The following is a 19,401-nucleotide window of genomic DNA, read 5'->3' as shown; positions in this document are numbered from 1 at the left end:
CAGCTTCGGTCTTTTGAGGGAAATTATACTGGGAGCTCCTATATGTGCCTAGTTCTGTTCTAAGCATAGAGTGGTAAGCAAGAGACTGGGTTGTGGATCTGGGACAGGTTACATTATAATTAAGGAGTCTGAGGCACAAATGGTAACATGTATAAACTGGAATTACAAACTGAGAATGTACTTCATCACCATCTCAGCTCTGGAAAAAACCTCAACCTTATTTCTATTCAGTCTCACCAAAGCAAAGATGTTGGGAGGGGGCTGCTTTTCCTCCATTTCCTTGACCACAAAAAGTTCAGATGGGCCTGGAAGGTACCACTCCTACTGACAAGGAAAAGCAGCTGGCTACCTAGCTGAGGAAAACGATGGCTTGAAAGACAAAGAAACCCTCTCCCACACACTTTAGCCCATATAACAAATGTGTCTGCCTGCTTATCTGGATCTATCTATCAAACCTATTCTGGGGATCAACGGTGGTGGTAACTCCTTTCTGTTTGTAGTTTTTGGTAGAAAACAATTATTCCATACTCTCCTCCAAAAACAAGCCCCCACTACATACACACACACACACAGACAGCAGTACTTCCCATCTTAAAAGAACACAAAGGGCCAACTTCCTCTATACCGCCACCACTCGCCTCACCGCAGCTACTGCCCCCATTTCTCTGATTCTCTTTACTTCAAAATTCTGTGTGTCCTGATATTTTCTAGGTTCACTCTAACCAGAATTTTACGCTAATCACCCTTAAAACCCCTGTCATAGTCATAAAGGTCCTTCCCTTTACTAAATCCATAGGTTAATGTTCAATCCATGATGAGTACTTGAAGCAACAGCATTTAACACACTTCATTTACCATCCTTCTCCTCGTGAAAAAGTTTCTCCACTTGCTTTCAGCCTACCTGCCTGTTCATGTCCTTTTCTGGTTTCCTATCATTCTCTCTGAACTGGAAGTTAAGAGTAAACCAGGACTCAAATCTTCCCAAAGTATGTTTATAAACAATCTCTAAAATTCATCTAGTCAGGATTTCTCAGCTTTGGCACTATTAACATTTTTGGACCAGATATATATCTTTGTTGTGGGAGGCTGCTCTGTGCATCAGAGAATGTTCAGTGGCATCCCTGACCTCTACTCACTAGAGCCAATAGCAGCCTCACTCAATCATGATGTCAAAAAGGTGTCTCCAGACATTGCCAAAAGCCCCCCTGGGGGGCAAAGTCCCTTCTGGTTGAGAACCACTGACCTAGTTCCTTGGCTTTAAATATTATCTATATACACACTGGCAGCTGTATAACCTGTCTGTAGCCTGAACCTCTCCTCCAACTGCCTTCTCATTATCTCCAATTATATATCTAACCAAGTACATCTCAACACATCAAAACTAGACTTACACTCCTCCCCATATGTACCTTGCTCACCTTGCTTGACATCTCTCTTGTTCTTAACCTCACACTTTTATCCATCAGTAAAACCTACTGGCTCTGCCTTCAAAACATACCCCAAATCTGACTACTACTTCTTACTATCTCCATTGCTACCAATCCAGCCCAAGCTGGTATTATCTCTGAGATATTACCTCTTACCAGTCTCTCAGCTTCCACCCTGGTTCCCCTAGTCCAATGGTTTTCACCTGGGAACTTGTTAGAAATGCAAATTCTCCTCCAACCCTAGGGCTAGTAAATCAGAAACTCTGGGGATGGGACACAAAAACTGGAGTATTAAGCCCTCCACATCAAACACCTGCACCACTTACCTGTCCCCGTCTCGCCACAGTCCCTTCACTACTTTCTCCCTAGCTCACCTTGCCAGTCACACCAAACTCTCTGTATTCTACAAACACACTCAGAACATTCACATTACAGGGTATTCTCATTAGTTGCCCCTCTTCCTGAAAAGCTGTTCACCTTCCCACATATTCCTCAAGTCTCTACTTAAATGTCACCTTCTCAATGAGGCCTTCTCTGACTACCCTATACAAAATAAAATCCCTGCGTCCTGAACTAATACTCCACTTAATTTTTCACCAAAGCACTTGCCACTACCTAACAGGGCCATGTATGTGTTTTGTTTACTGTCTCCCTACATTCTACTATCTAAACCCCATATGGACAGACTTTATTTACTGCTATACACTTTGAGCAACTAGAAAAGAACCTGTTACTCAACAGATGTTCAATAAATGTTCACTTTCTGAGTCAATGGTTGCCTATGGTTGATGAGAGGAAAGATACAAAGAAGTTGAAGAGAAACACTTAACTGTTACCTAAGTAACTAACTGCCAAGAAAATTTCAGAGCAGAAAACCAAACAAAAATCCCCCAAACTGTAAATGAATGAGAGGGACAGAATGCAGCAGTTGACAGTTCAGAGTATATCAACTGGTTAGCAAAGTCTAGGAAGACTACAAAACTGATCCCAGAGGGCACAGTAGACTTTATATAAGCCAAAGAAGACAGATGAAATTCCAGAGAAGAGAATACCATGTGCATTTACTAAGTATAGTTTTCCCCAAGTGTGTTCACTGGATATAGCGTTACCTTAAAGAATAGTTAAGTAAAAAGGACAGCAGAGGATAGGACAAAGCTGTATTAAACAGGTTTCTTTAATGCAGGACTTCTTGTTGACTTAACATGTTTAATGTTAATAGAGTATGCAGTATTTCCCTGCCTTAACAACATAACCTTTTTTGTTTTGCACAAGGACAAAGACATGTGCCCTAGATTCACTTTTATCACTAATGTTAGTGACATTCTTATCTGTCCTAATTTGTTGTAACTTGCCTATTAAATTAACATAGTAATAATGTCTCCCCAAACAAAAAACTCCTTTCATTACTATATTTAAGCCAAGTCTGAAACTCCAATTCTGAATACACAGAGGCCAGCTGTCATTTATCTGATTTGCTGCACTTTGTTTAGGATCACAAATATTCCGCTTGGGGAATAAAATCCTGAAGTGTTATTTTCACCACTCTATTCTTTATTCATTTTGTAATAACCCAATATGAGAACAATTTAAGTCTATATTATTTCAAGAGTTTTTTTTAATGCTTTTGAGAATTTTAAGTATTTTGAACTCCTGAACTAAGATGAACATATTAGAAACAAACAAACAAACAACAAAATCACACCAGGGCAACAACTAAGAGGTACTTAAGAGATCACCCAGTTGGGTGTGCCGCACAGGCCTTACCACCACTTTCACTGAAGAAATCATGATGCCCTGACTCAAAAATCAAATAACTAGTCAAGTACCAAAAAGACCTAGCAAAGCCCAGGCCACCTGACTTCCCAGCTGGCTCTCTTTTTAACACACAATATAGTATATATGCACATATTTTAATTGAGGAAACAAAAAGTTAATGAAAAATAATCTCAAGTGTAATAAAATCAGGTAAACCAACTCCAATAGTCTTTAAAAGACATGGTTAGAGAAAGTAAATTGAAGACACCTTTTTCTTTCTACAAAAAAGGCAAGACAAACAAGTGTAAAAGCTAGAGATTTATTGTTATTTTGTGATTAATAAACTGTCAAATTGGTTATGACACTATCCCACACTGTATACCACCATTTGCCAGTACAAAAGTTTTTAAACCATACTGAGGCATAAGGCAGAGAGAGCAGACACATGAATATCATCCTTAACAACTTCCTCTTAGTCATGCCTCCATCTTGACCTTTGTACATGTTTTTTTCCAGGGGAAAGTGTCAGAACAGTGCACGAAATGGTGGGCAACCTGCCTCTTTACCTTTTTTAATAGCAAGCAACTTACAGAAGTAATGGAATTCAACTTGTATTTCCCTTGATTTTACTGGTCTGAATTCACTTTAGGTTACTTTTAACATCCTTTAACTGTACATGAGAGAATATAATGACCTAAGAGAATACTGAACCAGAGTCAGCCAAATATATTACTGACCCCAAAGTTATGTTTTAATTGGTCCTAAAGGAATGTACCACCCCAATAGTTTGAGAGTTAGGCAAACAGAATTTCTTTGGGGAGGGAAGAAAAAAGCTGTGGAACAGCCAAATGTACTCAACATTGTTAAAACGGCTCTTTGTTTTCACCCCTGAAAGATACTTCTTTACTACACTATATGCACAGAAATCCTAACAGAATCTTGGTTGCCAGTATTATTTAGGCTGGCCCAATCCAGGACAGATCCCCACCCCACTCCCAAAATTCCCCTCTCTCAGGCTCTGAAAAGCACAATATTTAACTATTTCTTAATAGAACTACCAAAACACTTCAGAAACAAGTGGCTCACAAATCATTTTAAATTCATGTATTGCCTGTGCATAAGAAAAATGATAAACCCAGAAGACAGTTCTATTTTTATATGGCAATTAAAAATAACTGAAACATCAAGACACTTTCAGTGAAAGCAACATTTCAATTACAAATTGTAATGCCTGTTAAACTACCTATGGGAGAAGCTGAAAAGTCCTAGGCAAATGCACTTTTGGGTTATACTACAGTGCTCCTTCAGTATGCACAAAGATTAAGGTAATTTACAGTCAATCTGTGAATGTTGAGACAATGTTACATCATCTTGTCTGTACAACTAAATGTCCTTAAAGAGATAACCAGAATCAGCTTTTCTACTATATTTTCAACAAACCTGACTAACCGGTACTTTTGCTGAGATGTGTATCAAAGATGCTGTAAGATTCTACACAATTAGGAAATACTCAGCTTTAAAGTATTTCCTTATCTTCACTTTTTTGGTTACAGATGTTTTTGCTCAGATGATCTATTGCAATATGTTTCTAGAAATGCAGTCCCAAATGTGCATACACAGTCTGTATACAAATAAAGCAAAAACTGTCAGTAGTATAAATCTTACAGCATTTTTGTTTGCAAAAATACATGCCAAAGTCACAATAAGCAATATTGTACCACAAATTACAAAGCGCAAATGATTTGCTTCTTTTTAATGCTTTTATTCTACATAAATTACTACCATAGGCTAATGTTTAAAAAGCAAATAAACTGGACAGATGCAGGACAAAAATCTGTTCACCTAACTATAAAAGGTGATATGTTTTTTAAAAATTACAATAAATGCAGAAGTGGTTGATGCATGCAGTAGCCTTAAATGAAAAAGCATTGATTCCCACTGTTCCAGGAAAAAACAAAAAACAAACAAACAAAAACACAGAGAAACCCACACATCTTACTGCACTCCACCTTAAAATGCATCATATTGGGTTTGTTTATAACAGCACAGAATTCCAAGAGTCAAAATGAAATAAAGCGGGTATTTTAAAGATTTAAGAGCCGTTATCAAAAATAAATTACATTTTTTCAAGATACAGAAATGCTGCTATGATGGTTGAGAGCCCAGTAACCTTTCAATAGCCGCATTGATATCACCTCCTGTGGCTATTAGCGCTTGCAAGTTTGCTTCACGGTTCAAAAATCCCATTGCACTGAGCTGTTCTAGTTGCTGCTGAAATCTGACTTCTGGATTCTGTAGCTGTTAAAGAAAAACAAACAAAAACTCTAAGGAAAATCAGTCCATGTCACACCTAAATAATCTTAAAAATTTTAATTGCTTTTTAAAATAACATATGCTAGACTACTGAACTATAAAAGTACTGGCCTCTCTAGAAACATATTAAACATATTTAGAAGTTCAATTAGCACTTTATTTTAAACAATCTAATTTATACCTAAACAATGATGTCAAAGATCACATAACTCTGCTTTAAAAAAAAAAAAAGAGCTTAATAGACTTCAACCATTATTTAAGAAGCTCATGAATGTATAGGCAAACTTTAAAAAGTATGTATGCAAATAGTTTAGAATTAGATTATTTATTTTGTAGCTACTGACCAATTGGGTAGTTAAAAAAGCCAGTGTCCTCATGTATAAAATTCTAAAGTTCTAATGAGGCTTAGAATGTAGAATTAATTTCTGTATCAGCCAATCAAGTCTTCAGAAAAGAGTTCCAGTTTCACATGCACAGACTACACTTCTGACTGTTCAGCTGCACCTCCTTTTCAGAAATGATGTAAGACAAAAATACATAAATGATCACTCAATTCTGGGCAACCTGATAATGGCGAGGCCTGTAGATTGTTCAACTTAGATAACAATTTGGCCTAATACCTGAAATCGTTTTTTCTTATTAATTCCAAGAATATTTACTGAGCCAGAAGTTATGCTAGGTATCGGGAATACAAATTCTTTATAAGATAAAACTCTGACCTGTTTTTATTGTATTTAATAACGCTTAAAATAAGAAAACTATGCTGTATTTTCACCACGTAGAAGTTTAAGGACAATCTACTGTAATAGGTTTGAACTGGGAATCATAATGGCATATTCTTAGTAAATAAATGATTCCAGATGCAAGAATATTAGGCATTCACATTTTTCAGCCATATCTGTGAGGTGTATATATGTAACAAAAGTTACCACAGGAGGCAGTAGTGGGTGGGGTGAGGTAGTTAGGACTTCTTTTACGTCAAAGTACAAAGACTAGATAGAATTCAGGAGATATTGAGAATAATCAAGTTTCTATTCCTCCCTGACAAACTTTTATAAAATATAACCTACTTCAAATAATTTTCAGACAGGGACTGCAAAAAAGAATGCATTTTTAAAGGCAACTTCCAAAAATTAAGGCAAAGCATTTCTTCCCTTCAACTATAACGTTTCTGTAGTGTCCAATATAGTACCAAAGTTAACCATTTTTGTAATGCCTGTTTTTTAGAATCAATATAATTAAGAATGCACTTTTCATTACAGGCTAAACCAAAAAGATGGCCACCTTTTCTTTTCTTTTCTTGAAATTTCTAAATTTCTAACATTAAGAAGAGCAGAAAAGAATCATTACCTGAGGATTCACTCCAGCAAGAGCCTGTAGCATTTGTTGGATAAACTGCTGGTGTCCAGATTCGGTGGTTCCTGCTGTGGGACTTGGGTTTTCACCAGATGCAGAATTAGAGCCACTGGTTCCTGAAGAGCCTCCAGTGCTTCCTAATGCCCCCAGGCCAGGAGTAAACCTAGAGAAAGCGTAAATTGTTAGTAAACCTAAACTCCTGCAAAACAAGAGGCCAGACCAGGCCAGCTGATGGTAAATCAGTTACATTTCAACACAGTATTAGCCAAGTTATCTTCTTAAAATAACCATTTTTAACTTTGAAAACTGTCTTAAATAAAACAATCTCAACCAAAAAAAGGCAGGATGGCATTAAGTCAAATTCTCAGAGAAAAAAACCATTGTGCACTTTCATAATCTTCCCCAAACAAACCTACCCTGGGATGAGGCCGGGGGCTTCAGTCGCTAAGGTCTGTAAACCCTGCTGAATCTGTAACAAGGCCTGCATTGCTCTAGGGTTTGACATTGCTGACAACGTATCAGGATTCTGCATCTAAGGAAGAAAGAAAACCAGTGGTTATGAGGGAATTAAAGTCAGTGAAGGTAAAGTTTAAATGTTTTCTTTGCTACTCTTCTTGAGAAAATCTAACACCTTACTCCTAGACACTGTGAATCCATAATTTCTTTCCCAAAATAAACACAAGCACCTCCTCTTTGACAGCAATCTAGTGTGCAAATCGTTACTTGACCTCCTCCCAAGTCCATCATGAAAGCCATTTTTCATAATGAAAGACAATCAGGAGCTCCTCTGGAAGCCGCAGCTGTTCCCCATTTTCCAACAGATACAAGTATTATTTCTGAGAGACAACCTCCAAATGCACAGTTTATATAACATGGTGATAACGGTGAAAGGCACATATTCCTCCTGACCAAGTGTTATCTGTTGCTGATGTAACAATTTTACCAGTCAGATACACTCTTAAAACAATAGTTCCAAAGGTGAAGTTAATACATGTGTCCGGTTCAGCTTCCCTACTTCCAAATATACACCACCTGACTAACCAAAAAAGATAGGCTTCCATCATTACAATAGATCAAGGACACTAACCTTGGATTATGGTTTACAGGCCTGAGGATCATCTGCATAATATTTAAAAGCCCTCCCTAGAACTACCAGTTTCAAAATACCAAGACTGACTTCTCTTCTTTTTAAATAATAAAATTACCATGGCCATCTCAAGTACTTTTCTAATAATAAAACCTTCTTTATATGACAACACCGACAATTTTAATCTTGCTACTTCGAGTTTGAGGAATAAGATCTACCCCTTGGAAAACAGGCGTTCTATTAATTTGGAGTACCTGAAACATTACAAAGAAATCAAACATGTAAAATAGGATAGGGTAGCTCTTTCCTGTTACTCGAGATTAGTTAAACCATAAAGTGTAACATGACAATGAAGCACTTCAAAGTTAGTAAAGTGAAAGGAAATGGTTTATGGTATTAACGAAGCATTCAAAATCCTAAATCCTCAAAAGCAAAAACCAAATGGTCCTTTCCTCAGAATTTATATTTAAAAAATATAAGCAAAAGGTCAGCAGTGAAATGGGGCTCAATTAAGATCAAGCTGAATTCTCTGCAAATTGACAGCAGACTGTATTCTACGTTTTGCTATCAGCCAGAGAAAAGCAAGGAAAATGTTTATCACCAAACTTTTTCAAGCAAATCATTACCGAAGATAGCTAGCATCTTTTCTTACTCACTTGTTGGAGGAAAGTTGGGAGCTGTTGTCTCATTTGTTCTTGAAGCTGAGGATTTCCAGCAAATAGGGGATTATTCAGCATCATCTATGGGGCAAGTGTTCAAACAATTTTAACTGGAAATATCTGAAACAAGTAATGTACCTTGTTTAATAGTCTATCTTCCCCCAAGTGCCTAATCTGGCACTTAACAAGGAGGAAGGTAGAACATGAATAAAAAAGGGAAGATACTGTCCACAAAAGGGATTGCCAAAACAAAACAAAAACGAGGCATCTTCTCTCTCAATGGGAATGGTGATTATGATAATGACATGCAATATCCTAAAAAACAAAAGCAAACATTTCTTTGACTTTTCCTTGAGTAAAGGTGAGTATTTGCCCTTGAAAGAAAAATGGGAGTAACTGGCATTCATGAAGATATATTTTCTGCTACACTGACAGAATAAACATAAGCATCAATACATGAAACTATACATGGCTTGCACAGACACCTCAAAACACAAGTGGCAAGCACAGAGAAAATCCAGATCTGGAACTGCTGTATCTACCCGCATCCTGAAAAACAGGTAATATTAGGTCCAGAAAAATAACACCGCAGAACAGCAACCAACTTGCCAGAGAAATGGAGCTGCTAGGTGAATATAAGCCTAGGACTAGCACTGATAGATCTCTGGGGATAAAGTATTAAAATGCTTTAAAAAGACCTTAAAAGATATAAATCCATTTGAGAACACGAAGATTAGCCTCTGGATTTCACCTCACTACCACCACAGATGAGAAAAATGGCATGCCTCCTAACCTTCAAATGGGTGTTAAGAGTTAAAAAGTCAGGGTCAATATTAACATGATGTTGTATACCTGAAAATAAGATTACAATACACGACGATCAACATAACCAGAAACTAGTAAATTCTCATAGCTTCAAAAAAGACAAATTTTTATATCAGTTTCCCCAGATGGAGTGAAAAGTCAACTAACAATGATTTACTGATAGCCTATTTACCAGTCCACATCCAAAGTCTGGGGGGGTGGGGGATGATCCTTGTCCTCAAGTAATTAACCATATTTGAGAGTAATTATATGTTAACTACTAGAAGTAGAGAGAATTCTTCCCTCCCTCCTTTAGTTTATCAATTGTTGCAAAGCAGATTAAGTTAATTTCAACAAAATAACCAAAGTAGGAAGAAGTCAGACAATGTTTTATGGATATACAGCATTTATTTCAAAGTGACCAATAAGTTCACAGTAAATAAAGTAAAACCTACTTGAGACCAACAAACCTGCTGCTTTAACGGCTCCAGTCAAATAATATTTTTTATTATGAACATATAGCAATAAAGTTATCACATTTATCTTTCAGGATTCATGTTATTTGAACAAGCGTCCTTCTCAGAAAATTGTATCTCATTTGATTAGGATATTTCTCCTAATGTACCTGACTGTATATAACAACAGTTTATACAATCAGACTTTTTTGAATACCTAAAAATCAAAATCAGAATAGAGAAACTACAAACTTTAATCTGCTGGTAACCAAAGTACATTGTAAACATTTCTAACAATTGTCTATGATAAAGGGCTATTCATATCTAGCATTCTTTTGTCAACATTTTGTTTTAGAGTAAAAAAGCAGCATACAAAAGTGCTCAAGTCACTTTATAAATGTAAAATTGTTAGTTTAATGGCCAGAAATGTGCTTGTTAAAGTCAAAATTTTAAAGCAAGACGCACATTTAATGCTTATTATTAATTAGCTAAATATACATTTAAAACCATACAAATAGGATCACTCTGCATACATATTTTCCATTTATTTTAAACAAAAGTACTATCGCAGTAAGTTGAAGCATTTAATACTAATAACTCAGTCTAATAATTTTCTTATGAATAAAACATTTCATAAAATGTACCTACAATATACAAAATTTAAAGTATACAAAAAATTTATCTAAAAAAATCTTTATTTCCAATTTTACAAATATTAAGAGGACAGAAGCTGTTGCTGAGGATTGCAACTCAAAGATATCTGCTATACACTTGAATCAACATGGTTCCAAATTTTAGAAGTATAAAAACTGTTTCATTTGACATAATGAAGAAAGTGATTAACTTTAAAAGCTTTTAAAATTTTGGAAATGGAAAGCAACTATAAAGGAAACTATTTCAAATACCCAACATTCCACAGAAGGGAAGCCATTTTTAATAAATAGCAAATACAAATCACAGATGATCAAGGTTTAGTTCACACTCTCCAAGGTTTTTCAAGCCCAGTGGTTCTTAACCCTATGGGTATATCAGAATCACCTAGGGAACTTGGGGAAAAAAAAAAAATTCAATACAGTTATATCAAAATCTCTCAGGACAGGACTAAGAATTTTTTTTTTCTTTTTTTTAATTTTAAAGTTCCCAAAGTCATTCTAAATGTTAAGCTAGGGTTGAGATCCACTCATTTTTTTTTAGTTATGGTCTGTTCAGAAACAAGTTAGAAAATGAATTATTTAATAAAGGACCAGTATACTAACTTTGGGTGGAGATCTGTAAGGGAAAGAATGAGAATACTGTTCCCACAAACCTCTCTCCACCAACAGTAAACAATTTCAGGCTATTTTATAACTGCCATTTTGAACATGACTATTATTCAGAATCTGTGTGATCTAATAAATAAAAGTATCAAATGTATTAACACTTCTAAATCACTTTCAAGATTTACCTTACACTAAAGAATAGGCTTCAAAAGGGAGAGCAATTCAAAACTTTTGTATTCATCTCCTATATCAACATATGTAGATACAAACTAAACCTGCACTTCTTTCTGAAGGGAGTGAACAGCGGAAATGAAGCTGTTTTAATTATATTATGAAGTATTAATTTACTGTAAAGAAACAAACTGTCCAAAAAATTGGAGATGCAGTTTGCCTACTTTTCTAGTGTGTTAAGGCAGCACACACAAATGTGCCAAAATCACAATTATTTGATTAGGCCACTTCAATACACAGTGCTCAGTCCTTTATAATACAATTATAAACTCACCTGTGCAGCAAGGTCAGGGTTCTGGCTTAGTGACTGCATCATGCTTCTCATGTAGGGGGCAGACAACATGTTTTGCATAAGTTGTGGGTTTTCAGTTATTTGTTGCAACAAGCTCTGCATTCCTGGTGTGTTGAACATACTAGCTGAAAGTTTGTTTAAAAAAAAAAAAAACATTTTATCAAGGAAAAGATACATAAAAGAAAATTTTAAAATACAATATATACTGTGCATAATTTTAGCAACTGCAGATAAATACACATATTACTTATCAATTGAACTAAGAAAGAACTTTAAAACTAAGATCTCCAAAGCTACATGCCCAACATATACCAATAAAGGAGGGTTTATGGACTTTAAACATTCTGGTTGCATTTATAGGAAAATCACATCTTATGGAAAGGCTAGGTTCTAAAAAATCAATTTAAGGCAAAAATTTGATATGGTAAAAATTACTATTGAAAAAAATCTCATTAAGTGAAGAAGTCTGAGCCAACTTTTCCTCCAGGATCACTTAATTAGAATCATATTCAGCACTCAATATATGTTCCCACTTAAGAAAGAAGGAAGCCTTCTCACCCAGGCCTCCACCCCATTTTCACTGAATCCTGGCACTCAATGAATTCAACCCCAAATTAAGGGAGTTTCTTCATACTTCAGTTTCCCCATCTGTAAAATGGGGTAAACAGTATCTACTTGATAGAGTGGTTTTGACAATTAATGTGTAGATGCCTGTTACTATTATTCTTTTTTTTTTGTAGAGAGCTATAGCTAAATTTATGTGAATTCAACATTCTTTGAAAACTAATTAATTTGTTCAACATCCATCCAGATTTTCACTTGCTGGCTAGATATACTCAAACTCAAGTAAACTTACAACTGATTAGCTTTTTCATTTCCCTTCTGTTCTTATTCCACCCAGTGTAGTTTAATGGGCTCAAAACATTTGACTCTTCCAGCTTACCTTTCTAGTTTATTATAATTCTGCTCTTCTTCTGTAATAATTTTTGCTTTTCCTATTCTCTCATGTTATTTCAGTTTAGGTTTCTTCCCCCCACATCCTAGAGTCCAAGGATATTCAAAGATAGCTGATAAACATAGCCTGCAGGGCAAATATGGCCCATGACCTGTTTTTGTACAGCCCATGAGCTAAAAATGGTTTTTACATTTTTAAATGGTTGAAAAAAATAATAATAAAATCTGAAAACTGTATGAAATTCAAACTTCAAGACCCATAAGTAACATTTTATTGGAACATAGTCATGCTCCCTCATTTATTATCTATAGCTGCCTCTGCACTACAAAGGCAGAGTAGTTTCGACAGAGGCTCCACGTGGCACTATCATACTGCTCTATACTGCTGTTCAGCATACCACAAATCACAGTGAGTCAGTTATACCTCATGCCATACGAATCACTGTAGCATGCTGTTATTTCTTTTTTCATTACCACTGCATACCAATTATGTCAGAACAAGAAGAAAAAGGGGAGAATTGGACTATGAATGCCCTGCTTTTAAGGCACAGAAGAATATGGATTACTTTTATCAAATGAGATGGCAAAACCGTATTTACTACGCAATGACATTAAAAGAATACAATACACTTCAACACTGCTACAACACTTATCACAGTATTCCCAACTCACAGTAAAGTCAGAAAAATACAAAATCTAAAATACAATTATCTCATAATAGCCAAACTGCTTCACAAAAATAAAAAATGAAAATAAGGCTGCAACCAAAGTTAGGTTCCCAAATGGTTCTTTTGTTAGCCAAGCAAGGAAAGCAGTATTCTAGTGATTAATTAGCATGGTTATTTAAATCTTGACTGCAGCAGCCAAATAAATGTGTCCAGAGAAAATAAACTTAAGACCATTAGCCTTTCAAGGAAAACAGTTTCTCAAGAGTTAAAGGACATTGGGCTGTACATCGAGATAAAGGACATTGGGCTCTACATCGATAATCAATTAAAAACCAATGCAGGGACTTCCCTGGTGGTCCAGTGGTTAAGACTCTGTGCTCCCAATGCAGGGGGCCTGGGTTCGATCCCTGGTCAGGGAGCTAGATCCCACATGCCACAACAAAGATCCCACACGCGGCAATGAAGATCCCACGTGCCACAACTAAGACCCGGCGCAGCCAAATAAATAAATATATTTTTTAAAATTATACAGAAACTACATAATTTTTTTAAAATGCAAATTATTCTGAGTAGTATTCCTTGCTTCTTGACAAATGTTACTGATACTGCTCAGATCTTGTATTTGAGGAGTCAATATCAAGTTTGAAGTAACTGAAAAATTAGTTTTTATAAACAGTCTGCATGGACTAACTACAGGCAAAACTATTTTCAAAGTTGAGAGAACACTCATTGGTACAACCTGAGGTAGAATCTGCTAAGATGTGCTACATCTGATGATGATAAAAACACATGTGGAGTATTAAAAGAATTACCTGGACAAAGATATAATGCTTATAAAGTATTTTTAATGCTTATAAGTATTTAAATGCTTATAAGGTATATAAAGACTATAGTTAATCACTGTCTTATTCATCAGCAGGTACTCTGGAACATATTTTGAACTTTCACATTATTCAACTGGTAAGAGTATCAATGATGAACTTCACATCACTCTTGTGAACTCAGCCATAGTCAATTTCATGAACTTTTGTCAGAAATACGCTGACTTGCCCAAACACACAGCAGTTTGACGGCTTGACAGAGGTCAAGTTTTCTGGTTTTGTTTGTTTGTGTTTAAAGAGGTAAAGTTTTACTGCAATTTTTTTAGCTCAGAGCTAAGACTGAAATTCTTCTGAACCACTCGACCACCATTATCAAACAATAAATGACTTTGGAAATTATCTTTTGCTAGAGACTTGTTAATGTTTCTCAATGAATTCCCAAAATTACAAGGCAAAACAGCATTTATACGCCAAACTCATACTGTGGTTAAGTCATTTTGACAACAAATGAAATTGTTTGAATCACAGGCAATGTCAGGCTGCTTTATACATTCTCGTGCTGTCAAGTTAAAACAAGCAGCAAGTTCTCCATTCCCACAAATGTGCAGTAAAGATAGTTTTGAACTCACAGTATTGTTCCAACAGCATTTTTTGGACCTCAGTGCAAGTGCAAAGAAATTTCCACATTTTAAAATTAATTTAATTGTATAATTGAGGCACTACCACCTAATCTTCAATTGGAAGTGATTAATCTGTCATGACATGCTAATAGCCAAAAAGAATCTAACAGAATCCTATAAATGCTTTCCAACTGATGAATATGCTACTATAATAATATATTTGGGGAATGAATACACATTTGAATGAAATAAGTAAAATCTCATTACCTATCAGTATTAACAGATGAACATTTGCCATTGACAAAAGGAAACACTGTGAACATCAATTAAGCAAAATGTCATCCCTAAAAAGAATTCCATTCCTATCATTAGTGGATATGTGTAAGAAAATGTTATACCCAATTATTATTACATTTTTAATTCCATCAATAAAAGAACTTGTGGAACTTTGTTTTCTCTCGTAATGTAATATTCTTTTTTTTTTTTTTTTTTTGGCCACGCCGCGTGGCTTGCGGGATCCTAGTTCCCAGGGATCAAACCCACGCTCTAGGCAGTGAAAACATGGAGTCCTAACCACTGGACCACTAGGGAATTCCCTTCATAATGTGATATTCTTGATTTTGCCTCTTGGCTTGCAAAGCCTAAAGTATTATCATCCCTTTGCAGAAAAAATTTGCTGACCCCTGCTCTAAGATTTCCTCACCTTGAGAGTGGTGAACGCTTACAGGGCAAAAGAAGAGTCACGAATTTCACCTTTCAGGTATATGGGGTGTACTTATGAATATATATGCATAACTAACTAACTTCGAAGAGTTGAGTAAACATTATAATAGTAAAAAAATATACTAACAATGTTAAGCCATCAGGGTACATTCGTTTTTGTTGTTTCTTATTTTCCTTTGATGGAAATATTAACATGAAATCTTACATACTGTATCAAGCCATTAAATAAAAAATCTGAGTAAGAAGTTGCAAAACCATTTTTTGTTTGTAAGACAAAGTTGTTACTACAGACACCATGCTACAGTAAACAAACAATTCGCCTATCAGTGGGGAAACCCGATTAAACCTTTGTTGTCTTCTGCTCTTAGACCTCTAAAATGTGAATAAAGCATCTCTCTCAAAAGTCTGTCAGTAAGAATCAAATAAGCATTAAGTAAAATCAGAACAGGATAATTCTTTTCCTTGTTTTAAACATGGTATTATCTGGATGTTTAGACTTAGACTGCAGTGATCATTTTGTAATCTATACAAATATTGTATCATTACATTTTACACCTCACACCTGAAGCTAATATGTTATGTCAATCATACCTTAATTTTTTAAAATGGTATTAAATTTTTATAAAACCATTTTGTATTTTATCCAAAAACCTGATGATATCCACTGTATTCTATAAAAGAATATATACTACAGTGACCACTGATTATTTCCTCTCAGTAATTCCTCATCCAGCATCTCATTTTTCTACTTCCTCTGCCAAAACATAGGTATCTTTTAAAACATACCTAATCACTCTCACCTTAGGGACATGGCTCCATGCTTTCATTTCTTCTCATTTAAATGCTAACTATTAGGACTAAAATCATCATTCTGGCTACTGATTTTGGACCTAATTCTTAGCATGTTAAACATCTGAACAGTTGAAAAGGATATCCACTTACTGGGTCTAGTCTACAGAAAAATGACCAAAAGTAAATTCCTAACCTGCTCACACATCAGAATCTCTAGCAACTTTACACAAACACAGATCTTAAACCCCACTGTGGCAGATTCTGATCCATAAGGTCTGAGGTTAAGACTGAGAAATCTGATTTTTAAACAAATCTGGCAGGTACTCTGATGCAGCTAGTTTAGTCCTGGTGTCAGGAGTGGATACCCATTGATTTCTAGAAAAGAACACAAAACTGGACTAAAGCCAAGGAATATGTGTCCCAGTGATTAAGTACACAGGTAACTGTGTTACCCCTACACTTCAATTTTCCTATGCTGTTGAAAGGAGAAGACAACCCACTTCTCCCAAACCATCTTACGAGAAGAGAAAACCACAAAACTGCCTCTGGAAACCTTCAGTAACCTTTTGCACTAAAATGCACACAAGTGATTAATACTAATTATTACGTATTTAAAGCATCCTTAAAAAACAAAAAAAGCACCTTGCAACATGAAAAGGTAGCTCACAAAAGTTGTTCCTCATACGCACACAAAAGCACAAAGGATAACAGTATAAGAAATGTTTTCATTGTCTGAGTAAGTGAGAACAAAGGGAAAAAGGATCAGTTGTTATGAGCATACCTCCTACTCCAGGCCCCAAATTTGGCACAGTAGAACTCTGCCCGGCAGTGCCACTGGCAGCACCACTACTAGTGCCCCCCACGGCGCTGGTGGTGCCACTGGAAGCTGACGAACTCTGAGAAGCCTGTGGAGCCCATGGATTGGGTAATGGATCTCTATTTTCTGTACGGGAAGGTTGACTACCTTCACCTGAGGATGTATTGCTCACTAAGGAAGCAAACGGATTGCCACCAAACTGTAATAAAAGACACAAAAATCATAAAGAATAAGCTTTTGTCTTAAATAACAGATACGGAACTCTTTGTTAATGAAAATTGCATTTCTGCATATAAAGGCAACCCTCAACCACACACATACTTATGTTAAAACAGGAGCCTTGGCCTGAGCCTCAGACCCAGTGTTATTACCTGTTCTTGCGCAGCACTCAGCATTGGTTCCTGAATATCTGTGTACATGCGCCGTAAAGCATTATATCCCCCTGGGATGCTTTCCAGGTTGCTCAAAGCTCGGTCCTGGTTTCTCATCATTTCCTGCATCATTGCTGGATTCCTAGCAAGTTCCAATGTCTAAGAAAAAGATTTCCAGGGAGGAAAAAAAAAGGCGCTGAAATACACATGAACTATTTTAGCTATTAACTGCCACAGTTAATTTTATAAGTTTTCTAATTCTATGAATTAGCAATCTTCAATATTTAAATCAGAAAATTATTCTGAATAATTCCTGTTGGAAATCACCTCAAAAAGCAAGCTAACATTCAAATAACATCAAAAGAGAAGCACTTTGTTATGCATGACTGTCCATCTCTTGAATTGGACTCTTTTTGTTTCTTAAATCTGCAAAATAACTATTTACAAAAATCTTTAAAATACAGCATAAAATTCAAAGTTCAGATAGTTCGAATTACAGCTTTGTTGAGTTTTCCTGAACAAGGATTAGGAATTTTTTTTTTTTTTTTAGCTTATAAATATGGCAAGCTCTTTAAATACAGAAAATTAAATAGGAAGAAATAAGTATATAATTTCTTAGCTAAATGTAACTTTTCACATACTTGTCTCATAATATCTGGATTATTCAGCATATGACTAATTTCTGGATTTCTCTGTATCAACTGCTGCATTTGTGGATTGGCCATAATTAACTGCCTCATCAGGTCAGGATTTGAAAGCATGCTCTGGACAAAGGGATTCTCCATGATCTGGACCATCATTTCAGGATTGGACATAAGTTGCCGCTGCATCTGGCTCTGTAGTTCAGAGAAGTTGGTAGTATTCAAACCCAAGCTACTCAGACCTGCAAGTCCTCCAAGCCCACCTAAGAAGATAAAGGGAAAAACACACATAAATGAAATTCAGAAATTTTATCATTCATACGACTAGGCTAAAATATGAAGATGCAAAAATATTAACTGAATCAATAGCCTATTAACAGAAAACCATTCAGTTTAAAGCAAAAATAGAATTCCTATTACTTTCATAAGTACATGTTTAATTTCTATAATTCAGACTTGTAAAAAATGCATTCACTTTGATATTTAAGTATAAGCAATAAAACCAAATAAATATATATTTCCTATGTGTAGTATAATACAAAAATATATTTGGTCTTTGTCCCTGGTTCTAGGCACAGAGCTCCTAAAACCCTTAGAATTTCCTGACTGAAGGGAATGTCTGTTGTTATTTGTAACAAGCCCCTTTGGATCATACTTCATTTATGCTAATGATGTTTCTTAGGGTGGAGCCCCTAGACAGCCTCAGGATGGGGTGGTCACCACAAAGACCAAGTGATTTGACAGTTGGAACTTTCAGCCCCATCCACCAACCTCCAGGACTAGAAGAGGATATAGAGATGGAGTTCTGTGAAACTCTTGTGCAATGAGGTTCAGAAGCTCCTGGATTGGTGAACACATCTAGGTGCTATTAGGAGGACACGCCCAGAGAGGGCATAGAAGCTCTGCACTCTTCCCCCCCCCCCCATGCCTTGCCCTATGCTTCTCTTCCACTTGTCTATTTCTGAGATGTATCCTTTATAATAAACTGGTAAATTTAAGTAAAGTGTTCTCCTGAGTTCTGTGAGCCATTCTAGCAAATTACCAAACCTGATAAGGGGGTTGTGGGAACACCCGATTTACAGCCTGCCAGTCAGAAGTACTGGTAGCCTGAGACTTGGACTGGTATCTGAAGTAGCAGCAGTCATGGGGGACTAAGTCCTTTAACTTGTGGCATCTGACACTAACTCCAAGTAGGTAGTGTCAGAATTGAACCACTGGATACCCACCCAGGCAGTGTTGGAGAACTGGCTGGTGTCAGAAGAACACCCCGGAATACGTCCGCAAAGGAAGAAATGAAAAATATACAGTAGATTATACTTCTAATAATCTCTTTCCAGAAGACTACTTTAAGTTTAG

At 36.0% G+C, this 19,401-nt stretch overlaps 2 protein-coding genes across 3 annotated transcripts in view; one reads left to right on the top strand and one right to left on the bottom strand.

Moving 5' to 3' along the window:
* The window catches only part of IDNK (IDNK gluconokinase), a 76,845-nt gene that overhangs the window by 35,836 nt on the left and 21,608 nt on the right, over nucleotides 1-19,401 (top strand). The window lies entirely within an intron of this gene.
* The window catches only part of UBQLN1 (ubiquilin 1), a 48,925-nt gene continuing 33,011 nt past the window's right edge, over nucleotides 3,488-19,401 (bottom strand). The window contains exons 4-11 of one of the 2 annotated variants that reach the window (XM_082401191.1): nucleotides 18,046-18,308; nucleotides 17,405-17,563; nucleotides 16,998-17,232; nucleotides 11,621-11,763; nucleotides 8,595-8,678; nucleotides 7,268-7,383; nucleotides 6,846-7,014; nucleotides 3,488-5,480 (exon numbers count right to left, since the gene is read on the bottom strand). In XM_082401191.1, the coding sequence (XP_082257317.1) occupies nucleotides 5,328-5,480; nucleotides 6,846-7,014; nucleotides 7,268-7,383; nucleotides 8,595-8,678; nucleotides 11,621-11,763; nucleotides 16,998-17,232; nucleotides 17,405-17,563; nucleotides 18,046-18,308 (1,322 nt within the window). In that variant the 3' untranslated portion in view covers nucleotides 3,488-5,327. The remainder of the gene's footprint in view (nucleotides 5,481-6,845; nucleotides 7,015-7,267; nucleotides 7,384-8,594; nucleotides 8,679-11,620; nucleotides 11,764-16,997; nucleotides 17,233-17,404; nucleotides 17,564-18,045; nucleotides 18,309-19,401) is intronic. The other variant, XM_082401192.1, reaches the window with a different exon arrangement.

This window comes from Balaenoptera borealis (genome assembly GCF_965194805.1).
Source record: "Balaenoptera borealis genome assembly, chromosome: 8".
In the NCBI taxonomy this organism is placed as follows: Eukaryota; Metazoa; Chordata; class Mammalia; order Artiodactyla; family Balaenopteridae; genus Balaenoptera; species Balaenoptera borealis.
This window is presented reverse-complemented; position numbering and strand designations above follow the sequence as displayed.